Below are 13,614 nucleotides of genomic sequence, written 5' to 3'. Positions count from 1 at the left end.
GAAATGTCTATCCTTGATTAATATATTAAATATTTCTTTGCAATTAACTCAGGTTTATGTACAGGGAGAGAGATTCTCCATATGGGTTTTGATAGGTGTCTCCTCTGGCTTGACTCTTGTTTTGCCTCAGTGGTTCCCTTGATCTTCCAAGGACAACGCCTCAAAAACTTTGTTTTTCCCCGTTGTTAATCAACTTCTTGATGTGTTCCAACTCAGTAGGAACTGATAACCTCCTGTTATGGAGGAAGGTAATTCAATCAGATTTGGGACTTTCTGATAACCGAAAATGAACAGTTTTGATTCACAGGCGTTTCCTGCTAATTATTGCTTGGATTTGTCTCTTGATTTACACAACTACAAGAATGCTTTGAAGATGCTGAGCGAAAGGGTATAAAAGGAGGAACGAAGCAGCTAACAGTGCACGCTTCAGGAATGAGAAATCCTTCTGACAAAAAAGAACTGCTGCACCCACCTGATCATCCTTTGCTTTAGGCTCACTCAATAGTGAGTAGCTGTAGTCAATAAAGCCTCTCTCTTATTCATCAAACGAGTGGTCATGTTGATCCTTTACACACTAGTCCTGATGCCATTTCATCATTTAACAGAGGGCGTTCACTTTTAGGCTGCTCTTGGAATATATGCCTCTGCCTACGGCAGTGATCCTCAACTCAGGTGCCATGAGATCCTTTCAAGGGTGCCGGCACAATATTAGCACTGTTGGGTGTGCAAACACCTACACAGTAGGGCTGTGCGAAATGGCACCGTTCTGTTTTGATTTGCGTTTTGAGGTTTCGACAGAACAGTGTTTCATTTCATATTTTGTTTCGATTTGGAACTGCTGTTCCATTCTGTCGAAACAGTCATGCTGTTCTGACGTTTCACCCATAAGCTATAATGGGGAAGCTCAAAACCACCTCTCTCATCTGGCAGGCAGGTCAGGGCCCAATCCTGGGAGGGCTGTGGGGGCTGTGCCAGTCCTCCTGGGGTTGCAGGCCCCTAATGTACCTGCCAGATGAGGAAGCTGGGTGCTGCCGCCTGGGACCGAGGAGCTAGGGAACAGGACTGAGCCTGATCTCTCAGTTCCCCTACCTAACACTGGGATCGATCAGGCTGGGGAAGGGAACCGAGCGATCGGGCTCAGTTGCCTTCCCCTGCGCTGCGATCGGCTTCCTGCAGCCTGGCCATGGAAGTGGGGGAGAGCCAGGGCTGCGCTCCCCGCCTGGCTGAGCCTGGAGCCGCTGGGAGCGCAGCCCTGGTTCTCCCCCGTCTCCCACCACCTGACTGCTGGCTCCTTTGAAACTCGAAAGGTTTCAAAACTTTCAAAATGTTTTGACTAGCCTCGTTTTGTTTTGAGGCTGTTTTGAAGCCCTACATTTCGATTTCGCTCTTTTGAGCTCAAAATGAGTTGAAACAACGTCAAAACAAAACAGCCGGCAAAATTTCGCACAGCCCTACTACACAGGACTCACTAGATAAACCCAGAGATTTCAAACAGTAATCCACAGTGTTAAAAACACTCTGACCTCCCATGGTGTTTCTGAGTTCTTTGCAACAGAAGAATTCTTCTTTTATATTTCCTAGTCAAGAAACAAGTGACAGCGAAGAGCTGGCATTGTCTGAGGGGTGTCTTAGGTCCGACAAGATGGGAATCACAGGTCTAGAGTGTACTCACTCCAGTAGGATGGGAGGCTTTTAGGTCTCACACCAGATATTGGTCCTTCAGGGCTTGTTATTTCTCTCTTCTAACTTCTTTAATGAGTAAGAAGCTAGTGCTTGATGCAGAAGAGGCAGACAGACACCCTTTTACAGGGAATATTCCTAACAGTGAACTTATGCCGTATGTCATGCTTTAAATACACTTACGTAGTGCCTTGAGGAAATCTCCACTTTTACTGAGGATTAGATCACTGTTAAAACAGAACCTCTTGGCTCAGCTTCACAATGCAAAGTCAGCTTTGCAATGCAAAGTCAGAGCTGCTCAGGATGACAAAACCCTTTCCCCTTCCTCCCCCAGCATCAGTGGACAAACCTCATGGCACCACATGCTTTTCTATTATTAAGCAACTTTCAACTTCACATCCCAGCTTTCCCCTCAAGCCCTCAAACAGCATTAGCAGGCACCACATGTTCTAGATGAAACAAGTTTAACCTCCATGCAGATCTACTTTCTTCTTCTTAAAATGCACACATTTTCAACAAGGGCAAGTGGCATGCAGTGCCACGGGACAACATCCAGTGGGGAAGTCTAGCTGCCGCCTGCCTGACATCATTATTGAAAATAATTTGAACAGCAACTTTTGGTAGCTCTGCTGAGGCAGGCAGGTTATCTTTACCCTTCAATAATCAGAAAGCCAGCCAGCTATCCATGAGCCACTTCCAACTATTCATACGTTACAAGGCTGTTGCCTTCGACTTTCACTCTGTCCAGGCCACTAGTTATTAAATGGCCTGGATTTCTAATTCTATCATTTGACGTTCACGCCTTACAGAAAACGCTGGAGCAATCAAAATAAGCATGCTTGCCATGTGTGTAGTATGCAATTTAGTACACTGCAATAAAAATCTATGAAGTGTACTGCAAACAAGAAAAAAACCTAGCTGTGTTCAACAATGATGCAATTTAAAAAAAAAACAACCAGAAAGCTCTGTTCCCTAACCAGCAAGCTGTGCCGAACTGCAAAGTAACACAGTTCTGAAGTGGAGAGGAGTGCTAAACTCATTTTCTTACTTTACATTTACTTTAACTAACAGATTTCTGACCTGGTTCTCCATCCTCACATATGGTGAGCTGAAAAGATATCTCTGTTTCTCTATGTGATCTGTCACTACCCGAGTACCCTGTTGCATCAGTTCTAGTGAACAGTTGAGACTGGATCCTCACTTACAAACATGTGAGTGAATGCCTAATATAATTAGACACTGCATTAGGCATGTAGGAAGCAATCTTAGGAGACGCATTGCAATCTGTGCCTGTGCACTGCCCAGCACCAGCCAGGGTAGTCGCCATCTAGCTTCCTTGGCCTTCTCTCACAGCAGTCAGAAACCAGCAGATTTTAATAGTAAGTTATACTTTGGCTTTCAAAACTAAGATTTATAAAACTACAGCTCGGCTCCTTTGACCTAAACTGGAGATGGGGAAGGTGTCGTCACATTTCCATAGTGATCTAATTTGTAGGGTGAGCATGACTTTATGCTGAGCACCTGAAAAGGTGCTTGCGTGCCTCATACCCACCTGCTTCTTCAAGTACAATGAACAGAGGCAGTGCCATGGAAGTGCAGCTTAAAACATATCGGAGGGCGAGTTGAGTGGGTTATTTAACACGGAGGTGCTTTACCAAGGCCAGAACTGAACCAGGAATTTTAGCTGATGCAATCCTACCCTCATCACCATTACTATAAAAGATCATTTGCTTCTGGCAGTCAGAGCCATGAAGGATACCTGTATACCACTGCGCCCTGCAGAAGCCTTCAAGAAAAGAATGAAAGGACACCAGAAAATACTTCTATTGTACCCGCACTATTTGAACAGCCCGATACCATCCCTGCCAGTCCAGAGAGAATGCCCTCTAGTTCTTCAGGTTTTGTCTCATCAGGTGAAGGGAATAATTGGCTCTGGACAGGCACATGCCAGAAGTATGAGTCTCTGGCCTGTTCTAATTAATTTTGACAATGAGTGCTTCTAAAGGCAAACATTTCAGAAATTGAATGATCTTTTATTAATTGCTCCAAAGTAATTTAACTTGGGTACACAACAATCTCCTAAGAAGAGGAGGTTCAGAAATACTAACCATGTGGCACAGATTTCAGAAAGTATGCACATAAAGAACGCAAATATCTATTACCTTCCAGGTGGGCAAAATAAGCATCCTATAAGAACCTACCGAAAACAAAGAATGCAGTGGATGAGTTTGGATTTTAACTTTTCTATTGCCTGGGTAGTTTATATTAACTGGAGATTTTGAAGAACAATTCACTTTGTCAATCAGTTTGTCTTGGGCTGTCTAATAACTTGCAGTTATGGTCAAATATTGCTTGAATGAAAACATTATAATGGGTATCAATGCCATTAAGGACCAAAATATAACAGCACTATCAGGCAGAAGGAACATTAGAACACTGCTGATGAAGTGGGAAAAAAATCGTGCTTTTGTTTTTTCTACTTTCTTTGTTTTGTCAGAGGCTTGGGGTGTTGAATAGATCCTACAGCTCATAAAAGAGAAGGATAGCAGTGGCTAGGAGCACTCGTCGCTTAGACAAGCACTGTGAACACCTCCCCTGCAGAGCTCCAGCGCCAGGCCCCTACAACAGCTCTGCCAATGCAGCTCTCCCGGTCTGCAGTATTCTCTGTTATGCCAGACCTGCGCACACCTTTGCCAAAGCATCGAAGCACCAGACCACTGCTGCCCCAGGGATTCCAGTTCTGAGCTCCCATGTTTTCCAGCAATGCACCTTCCTAACTGGTGCACCTGAATTCAGACACTCTTTGCTATGTCAGTCATAAGCTGAGGCTTAATGAAAGGCGGTGAGCATTTATCTAACATCCCTGTCAATCACCTTGATAAATTCTCTTTATGTTAGCAATGTGCGCCCAGAACAGCTGCGGGCCTTGACAACACTGAACCGCCATTAAAGTGACTGTGATCCAGATTTGGGATCGCCACTGTTCTCAGGCTACCGCAGGACGATGGTGTCAAAAATGAGACCAAAGTGAACTTCCAGCTGAAAGGGCCGAGCAAAGCACTTGGGAGAATGTAATACTCCATATACTGTCCACAGTGCTGCCTGCTAACCAGTTACTGACCACATTTCTTGCTATTGCAATTACTGCTCGTTCCACCAGCATGTGGTAAGGCAATACAGTAGACCCCAACAGCAAGGGGATTCATAGATTCATAGTTTGTGGGGCTGGGAGGGACCTTGGAAGATCATCGAGTCTATCCCCCTGCACCAAGCAGGAAAGGCAACAGGGGTCAGCTGAGCCCAGCAAGGGCTGAATGCAGGATGCTGGCTAACCGTGTGGAAAAGGGGAGCACAGAAAGTGAGGGGGACTCAGCACCTCCACAGTGAGGCTTGTGCTGCATAAGTGCCTCAAAGTGCATGCCTGCAAGCAAACAAAGGGCCTCCGAGGACAGCCAGCTAAACTATTTCCTCCTCCCCACAAAACCAACACAGAAAATGGAAATCAGGAAAATCAGAGTGGTTTTAATGTCATAAAATCCTGCTTACTTTTCTATTAAATCCAGTGTGACTCCTGGCACCAGTCTGACACTCTTCTGCATGCAAAACCTGCAGAGAACAGAAGAAAAATAAATCATGCTAATTAAATATTTAATGACAGGACTCAGTGCAAAGAATAAGGGAGAGGGTTTCTTTATTAGAGTTTTTGCTTATAAAATGAAGTTTGGATGGAAAACTTTGCCATGGCATAGCGAGAATCAAACAGGGCTCTCAATATTTGTCGCACTCATGATTATGCAGTGTTTTCCATCGTCACAGTGTCAAGCCTGTGGTATTGTAACTGTCACAGTGACAAGTTTCCCAACACAGAGAAGGGAGAAAAAAGGGTTCACAGTCATCCAGCACAGTCCCTTGGGAGAAGGAGCAAGACACTAGAGCTGAGTAAGTATATGCTAGCAGAATAATGATCTGTGTTGGCTGGGTTTCCCTGAAGAGATCTGGCACTGCAGTAGGGGGAGAGAGTACGAGCAACGTGTCAAGATCAAACACCTTAGTTATACAATTTTTAAAAATTTAAAACACCAATTGAATTTCTCTAGCAATTAAAGGGACCAGAGTTTCAGAAAGCTGGTACGGGGAGATACAAAGTCCTGTTAGATCTGCAGTTTGCTCTATCTAGAATACTCCCCGGCCAGGTAATTGTAAGTGAGAAAAAATGACCAGCACAATTCTCCAGCAGTAGCCCTTTTCTCCGGCATTTCTGAAGATGAGCGGAGTGATCTCCGATTGTAATTAGGGAACAGTGGCTTTAAGGAGGGGAGGGGTGGGATGCACTTGCCATCAGTCCCAGCAGAACATAAGCTCAGATTTCAGAAAAAGGCCCTTACGCTTACAGAGAAAGTCTCCTGACAGCCTCAAACTGCAGGCAGCCAGACCCCCGAGGGGCTCAACAGCCAAATGTTGAAATCCCAGCACCAGCAACACCCCGGGCAGCAGTGCTGTGGGTTGGGGGGTTACCTGGGGAGATGGTGAAGGAACCCTTTCCAGACCTCTCCATGGTTGTGCCACCTGTGCGTCCAATGAACAGGGAAGTATTCCCACCAACTCCCCATGGTCCAGCAAGAACCCCAGAGAGCTGGGCTCCTTGTTGTGGAGGGACCCCATGCTCACTGCTGGAGCCTTAGGAACTTCCCATCTCCCCTCATCCTCTCCATGTTTTACACCCCACTTTCAAAGACGCTTGCTGCAGCCATGATCACACACGGCAGCTCTCGCTGAAAAGCTCCATGGCTGATCGTTTATACCTTCCATCATAAAGAAACCTTGAAATCATATAGCAGCTCTGCCAAGGGATCTCCTACACACACTGCTGGAATAATGTGTGGTCAGTGCACAGCCACACTACAAAACAGGGAAGAAATAGCATCCCTGCTGGAAACTGCGGGGGAATGGAGGGTGGCACTATGTTTTTACCTGAATCAGACTGGAGATGGGATTTAGTGTCCCCTGTCATACAAAGAGAGACATTAGATTTTATAACTGCAGTGCCCAAGGCTGCCTATTTGTCTCCTGGAAAAGAGAAGCATAACACACACTTCCAACGTGCAGGGGCTGCTGGGCATTCATGCATTACTTACTCAAAAAGAAGACGGACGTTTAGTGACTGACCAACACTATTTTGTACAGCTCTCTTTGGAGGGCTCCCATCCAAGGAGCGACCTGACCTAGCCCTGCTGAGTTACAGAAATCAGACAGGATGGCAGCAGACAGTGGCACGCGAAGCGCTCCTTTCCCCACCAGGCTGGCTGCGCTGTCTACTCAGCATGTCTCAGTCCCCTCCAGGCTACACACCAGGAGCCCAAGAACTGAACCGCAGACTCTTGCCTGGCAGCAGAGCGCACGTGCCACAAGGCAAATGGATCTGCCAGCCTCTTTTCTTGCACAGTGTTGTGGCAGATGCCTCATAAGCAGCAAGCTTTTGATTATGACTTGCTTCTTCCCAGCTGCAAGCCTCCCCCACACACCCAGACAGTCAGGAGAGCGAAGCTGGAGAAAATGTCACTGTGTCAAGCACTTGCTTCAGTTTCTGAAAAAACAGGAAGCAAAGCACACTTTTCGGGGTCAGCCGCAGAGAGGCTTCTCCCCAAACTGCATGCGTTACAGAGCTATTATTTAGTGCTCTCCTTTGGGAACTTCCAGTGATGCACTACAAGTGAGACATAAATACACTTAGACTTCAGATGTCTCAGCGGTGCCTTCACCACCTCAAAGGCAAGCGAATGAATAAAAACGGATTGCATTTGATTGGGGGAGAATCACCCATTCTGGAGCATGGCCCCTCACTGGAGATCTGCTTGGTATTCACTGTAATGAAACCGGTACAGCCAGCACTTGCGGCTTTTCTCTAAGCAGGGCTGGGACAGCAACAGGACCGGCACCGTGCTTCAGAAGAGACTGATGCAGGGAATGCTCTGAGCCCTCTTTTAATGAGCCCCTGCCACTTCCCTGCTAACTTGGAGACAGACAGCCTCGTTTGCTAAATCTCCACTTAACTAGTAACAGACGCTCTGCATTTCCTCGCTCGTAGCTGCCGACTGCCAAGAAAAAGTGCCTGTAAACAGAATGTTCCTTATCCTTATCCTCCACCATCCCCATCCTCACTCAAGTCCGTGGCACTGAGACATGATGTCTCAAACAAACAGCTGTGGCATCACGGGTTACAGAGAAAAGCCATTATATAAAGATGTCTTGTGAGCGCAGGGGATGAAAACAGAAAGGAAGCTGCTACCCTGGTCAAACGGACTCAGAATAAAATATTATCCTGGAAGTTAGCTCAAATGTCAGGGGAGCCTTTCAATACTTTGCCCAATGCACCCAATTAAGTTTGGGAGAGTAAAATGAGTTCCATTACCCAAAATATTGCAGAAAGCAGCAGCACACTCAGCAAAAGTCATGCTTAAAATGCTTGTTTTAATTCACCAAAGCCGGATAACCTTGCACAGTGATTGCCAAAGACATTACGTGACAAATATGCTCTGGCTTGCTTCGCACTTGGCTGTGAAAATTTCAAGGAAAAACAGAGCGGAGCTGCAGGAAGTGATGGCAGACTTCCCTTCTGACTCACTACTGATTCAGTCACTCCGCATGGTGCTTGGGGGCTCTGCCTTACAGGAACTGACATCTTTTGGGTGAGTCAGTCCCCAAATTCTGGCCACTTCAAGCCATTAAAGAGTCCTAGGTACTACTTGAAAGAGAAGAAAGGGTGTTATCCTTGATGTCCTGGATATATCACAATTAGGCACTTCAATTGTTTCCTCAGATTCCCCGTACAATGCAACACTGATTCAGTGTTGTCCAACTGTTCCGCATCAAACTGTGGGTAGTGTTACTAAGAGATGTTATGTCCTTGCAGCAATCTTCCCCAGAGCTGGTTGCATTTTCATGGTTGGTGAAGAGATCCTGGTATTTCCATACATAGTTGGAGGCTGATGAGGGTGGAAGACACTGAACATAAATGTAAGCTAATATTACAGGTCTGAGGAACTGGAACATAGTTAATACCTGTCCTCCAAGGGTTCAGCTCAAGACAATGGCTAATCTACCCTCCTGTGATAACCGGTGCAGTCTGACAAATAATGGAACCAAATCCTGGAGCTTCCAGTTCTGAAACCTGTTTAACTTCCCACCTAAATCAAACCTGCTGCCTTCATTTTGGTTGTACCCTTCCTACAAAGATAACCTCCCCGGGTGCTTCAAAGGTCCAGAGTTCCCTTTCAAGACGCACACGTTTTCTGGGTCATTCCCAACAGATTCTCCTTGAAAGTCAGAAACAAACATCACCTGCATTCATACGGGTTATAAAAAGCCCTTGTACCATAAACTCATGAAAGACTAGCAGAATAGCCCACCAATTTCCACTGTGGTGCTGAATGAGAGGAAAACAAATGTTATAGCAGTACAAAGCACCTGCCTCCTTTTTAATCAGAAATGACAACTTTAGCAGAGTTGACCCTCTTTAAAAATACAGGGCTATGGAGTCATGCTGAGAGCAGCACTGCTTAGGAGTCAAAGAAAGCACTCAAGTGCATCGTATACTGCTAAACCATGCAAAATGTCCTCCCATGCATCATATCCAAAAATCAGTCAGCCTATATTAGAGGGCTCCAAAACTGATGTTATTGCAGAGCTCTGAATCTCTCCTCACCTAATGGCACAATGCCAAGCTCCAACTCTCATCCATAATGCTGGTAAAAGAAGAAAATCAGCTAATCCCAGTTCTTACAGAGCTGGAAAGAATTTTAAGCAGGGCTACGGAAAGCAAGACGAGCCCAAAAAGTATCACAGCTCCTTTTGCAAGCAAAAGGCACAAACAAGATTAAAAAAAGCCCTCCAGTGTGTTTCACAGGTTTTAGCTGAATGATGTAGAAATTAATTTCTCTTTCCCTTTAGATCCCACAGGATGTCTCCCTGCAACAAAATGCCACTCAAAGTTGGGCTGTTCCACTGCAGTTATCCATTATGCCCTACCAAAAACTGCTCGAGCCATCATGCATCACCCTGGTATTTGAGCACTTCCTAGGCATTCATGGGCTGAGACTCGCAACATCCCTGCAGGGAAGAAAATTATTCACCATCCGCTTTGAACAGATGGGAAACTGAGGCACAGCATGTTTAAATAACCTCGAGGACAAGGTCACACAAGAAGCTTGAGTCCAGATCTGCCAGGTTTCTGTTGGGGCCCCTAACCACAAAGCCAGTTCCATCTCACTCGGCTCACATCCACATGCGGTATGGCTGACAAACTGCTCTTCTTCTAGATTGTGCACTCTTCCACATGTTAAACATGCTTAAAAACAATTTTTGTCTTCTCCAAAATTGCTACTCAGGAAGCCTCATTACCCAGGTGGATGATAGCAAGTCATCACCTTTCATCTTTTCATCTTTCAGTCTATGAAAGTTCATGTATTGCAGACTATCCAAAAATCCCTAGCGCTTGCTAAATAAAAATCCACGCATCTCCTGCATCAAGCTCAATCATCCTTTTTCAAGAGCACGGTTTTGCAGGGTGTCCCAGAAGTCAGGTTCAGGCTATTCCGCAAGTGGGAGAAGGAACTGCAGAGTCGAGAAGCCTTCGTGGAGAACCACCTGCAAGCTGTTCTTTCATGACCCAAAAGGCAGGCCAGCTTGTGCAGCTCTATGAAGTAAGGTGCTGAGGGGGAAGAGTGCCATCTCTCAGATGGGCAAAGCCTAGACATTATGGACTCCAAATATCAGGACCAATCATTAACAGAGTGAAAATCCTATAATAACATTTAAACAAGAAGGCTGTTGCACTTTTCCACTAGCTTCAGCTTCCAAGTTGATTTAAGATATAACCCTAACTACTGCCAGTCTAATCCAGGAGTGAGAAAAACCTGGATGATGGCAGCAAGACCCGCATCACTGCACAAGGACTGCAGCTTCCCAGCCAGAGGTGGATGGGAACATGCTGACTTGCTCATGGCAAACACAGGATCACCTAGTAGCAGGGGAGTCTGACAACTGTCAAATGGCAGGCATGCTCCCTAACAGGGCAGTCACCACTGCCACACGCTTTCTTGTGTGAATTAGACCGAAGCAGCCTTATCTCTTCCACATTCTGCCACGCACTAGGAGAAACACCCAGTGACATCTTCACAGTGGGCAAACATGGACACCCAGAGCCAAATGGCATCAAGATGCTGGAGAACATGTTTCAATCCCTTCCTCCCTCTCAAAAATCAGACTGGTGATGTGGCACATGGGACAGGAAAAAAAACCTCCTGAACTGCATTCTTTCATTTTTGTCCAGTCCAATTAGTGTCCAGATTGGTTGGATGCATTTCCTAGAGCTCCCTTGCTCCTCTATCTCCTGTGACCACCTGGTCTCCAACCTAGGGATGTAGTGGGAACCCACTTCCCTGTGGAAAGGCTACAAAAGAAGAGGTTTCTAGAAAGTGATCCCACTGCCAAGACCAAAACTCAAGGAGCTGAAATGAAAGATGAAGAAACTTTAGGTTATAAATGCTTTAGTGTGGGAGCTGCATCTTTCATTAGGTCTGCAGAATGCCTGGTCCACTTTGGTCACTCCTGACACTAGATTCACAGATTGGCAGGGGCTGGAAGGGACCTTGTAGATCACTGGGTCCAGTCCCCCTCCAGCAGGCAGGAAAAGACACCTGGGGTCAAGTGACCCCAGCAAGGTGACTGCTCAGTCTCCTTCTGCAGATTTCCAAGGTAGATGACTGCATCACCCCTGGAGGGAGTTTGTTCCACAGTCTGGACGCCCTGACTGTAAAGGAGTTTTTCCTGGTATTAAGCCTGAAGCAGCCTTCCAGGAGTTTGTATCCATTGCTCCTGGTCTTGCCCGGGGTGCACTAGTGAACAGCTGTTCACTGAGCCCTTGATGCACTCCTCTGATGTAGCGGGGTAAGCCACTACCAAGTCCCCTCTCAGCCTTCTCTTCTGTAGGCTGAAGAGGCCCAGGTCCCTCAGCCTCTCCTCGTATGGTTTGCCATGCAAGTCGCACTTCACACGGGTGGCCCTTCTCTGGACCCTCTCAAGTTTTTCCACGTCCTTGTTGAAGTGCAGTGCCCAGAACTGGACACAGTTCTCCAGCTGCAGTCTCACCAGCGCAGAGGACAGTGGGAGTATCACTGCCTTAGTTTTGCATGAGGTGCAACAGTTGATGTGTGCCAGCGTGTTGTTTGCCCTGCTGACCACTGCCTCGCACTGCCAGCTCATGTTCACGTGATGGTCAATCGCTACCGTAGGTCCCTTTCAGCCAGGGTGCAAGTCAAATTGTTGCCACTGAGCCTGTAGGTATGTTGGCAATTGTTTGCCCCCAGATGGAGCACTTCTGGGTGTTGAACTTCATCTGGTTCCGGTCCGCCCAGCTCTCCAGCCTGTCCAGGTCCACCTGTATCTGCAACCTACCTTTTGGCATGGCCATGCTCTCCCATACCTTGGTGTCATCCGCAAACTTGGTCAGTGAGCTTTTCACCCCCACATCCAAATCACTTATAAAGAAGTTGAAAATCACCGGTCCAAGCATGAACCCCTGCGGGACACCACTGCCCACTTCTCACCAGGACAACGTTCATGAGCACTCTCTGAGTCCTACCACGCAGCCTGTTTGCCACCCACTGAACTGTTGGGCAGTTAAGCCCACAATCTGAGCTGAGAACTGCTAGAGAACAAGTGAGTGATAAATGCTCTTTGGTACCCAAGTCTGATATAAACTCTTCAGAGAACTTCAGCTTGACTTCCAAGAACAGGCCTTAGGGTGCATATTGATTGCACAGTATAAGGGAAACTTATTTCTCTCACTACATCAACACCACACAGTTGTTCATGCATAAACCATTTTAGAAAATGACTTGTAGAGGCGGATTCATGGTACAACATGCAGTCTCAAAAGATACACAACTCAACTCCTTCCAATCCCTGGCATACCATGCATATATAATTGTGTTTCTGTGTTGGATTTGCTGTGGCTTCTTGCAAGCATGTTTTGGTTTCGAGAGCATGCAAAAAAACCATTTCCCCATGTCAGGAGTTACATCAGTATAATCACTGCTGTAGAGACACAGCAAGAAAATCATCCCATAACCTTCAGAAAGGCCCAACTGCACCAGCAAATTTAAGTCCAGCCTTCTCCTAATGTTAGGACATTTGATTTTGCAACTTTTCCATTCCTTTAAGACAACTCAAATGTTTTACTGAGTCTGAGAAAGGAAATGAAAGATAAAGTCCATCAGGCTGCTGTCAGCATTATTCTATGAGCTAAGGTAAAACATGCAGATCTACAGCACAGACCACTGCTGCGTGCAAAAGTAATCACCAGCAGTAGTAGGTTGTAATCCTCTATTGTGGACCAGCTGCTAGAGGGCAGTCAAAGGCACAAGTTGCGGCCAGCAGAGGAACGTCAAGGCTTGAACCATCTGTGGCTCTGGAGGGGAATGTTTATTAGTGGTGACAGATCCTTCAGCTGGTTCCCCGCAAAGCCTCACCCCTTCTACTCTAATCCCTGCAGCCTGCTGTTGCCCCAGGCTTGTCTCTGCCTCCTCCAGCCATTCTCAAACCCATCCACCCAAGACACCTTGTCACCCAATCTCAGTCTTCCCTTAATTTCCCAATCCCAGAATCTCTCCCTGGGCTCCTCTTCCAAATCCAACTCCACCACGCCCCACCAGTCTTTGTCCAGTCTGTTCCATTTCCCATCCCCCAAATCCAGCTGTTGCCTGCTCCACATCTGCGGCATGTTGTTTCCAGTGCCTGGACAGCAGCATTTAGAGCATAAGACAGGTAGTCTCCTTGACCTTGGCTCCTGGGTCCAATGCCACAGCAAGCAGAAGCAGCTGCTGCAGGGAAAGTCCCGTTCAGCTCTGGGCAGGAGGCGGCAATCCAGTTATCAAA

The 13,614-nt window shown here is 46.6% G+C and overlaps 1 protein-coding gene across 1 annotated transcript in view; it reads right to left on the bottom strand.

The window, feature by feature from the left end:
• The window catches only part of RPTOR (regulatory associated protein of MTOR complex 1), a 245,836-nt gene that overhangs the window by 133,605 nt on the left and 98,617 nt on the right, over nucleotides 1-13,614 (bottom strand). The window contains exon 6 of the mRNA XM_019515638.1: nucleotides 5,227-5,286. Within this exon, the coding sequence (XP_019371183.1) occupies nucleotides 5,227-5,286 (60 nt within the window). The remainder of the gene's footprint in view (nucleotides 1-5,226; nucleotides 5,287-13,614) is intronic.

The sequence above is a fragment of the Gavialis gangeticus genome, unplaced genomic scaffold (genome assembly GCF_001723915.1).
Source record: "Gavialis gangeticus isolate Ggan-Ray unplaced genomic scaffold, GavGan_comp1, whole genome shotgun sequence".
Taxonomy (NCBI): Eukaryota; Metazoa; Chordata; order Crocodylia; family Gavialidae; genus Gavialis; species Gavialis gangeticus.
Note: the sequence above shows the minus strand (reverse complement) of the source record. Positions and strands in the feature narration are given on the sequence as shown.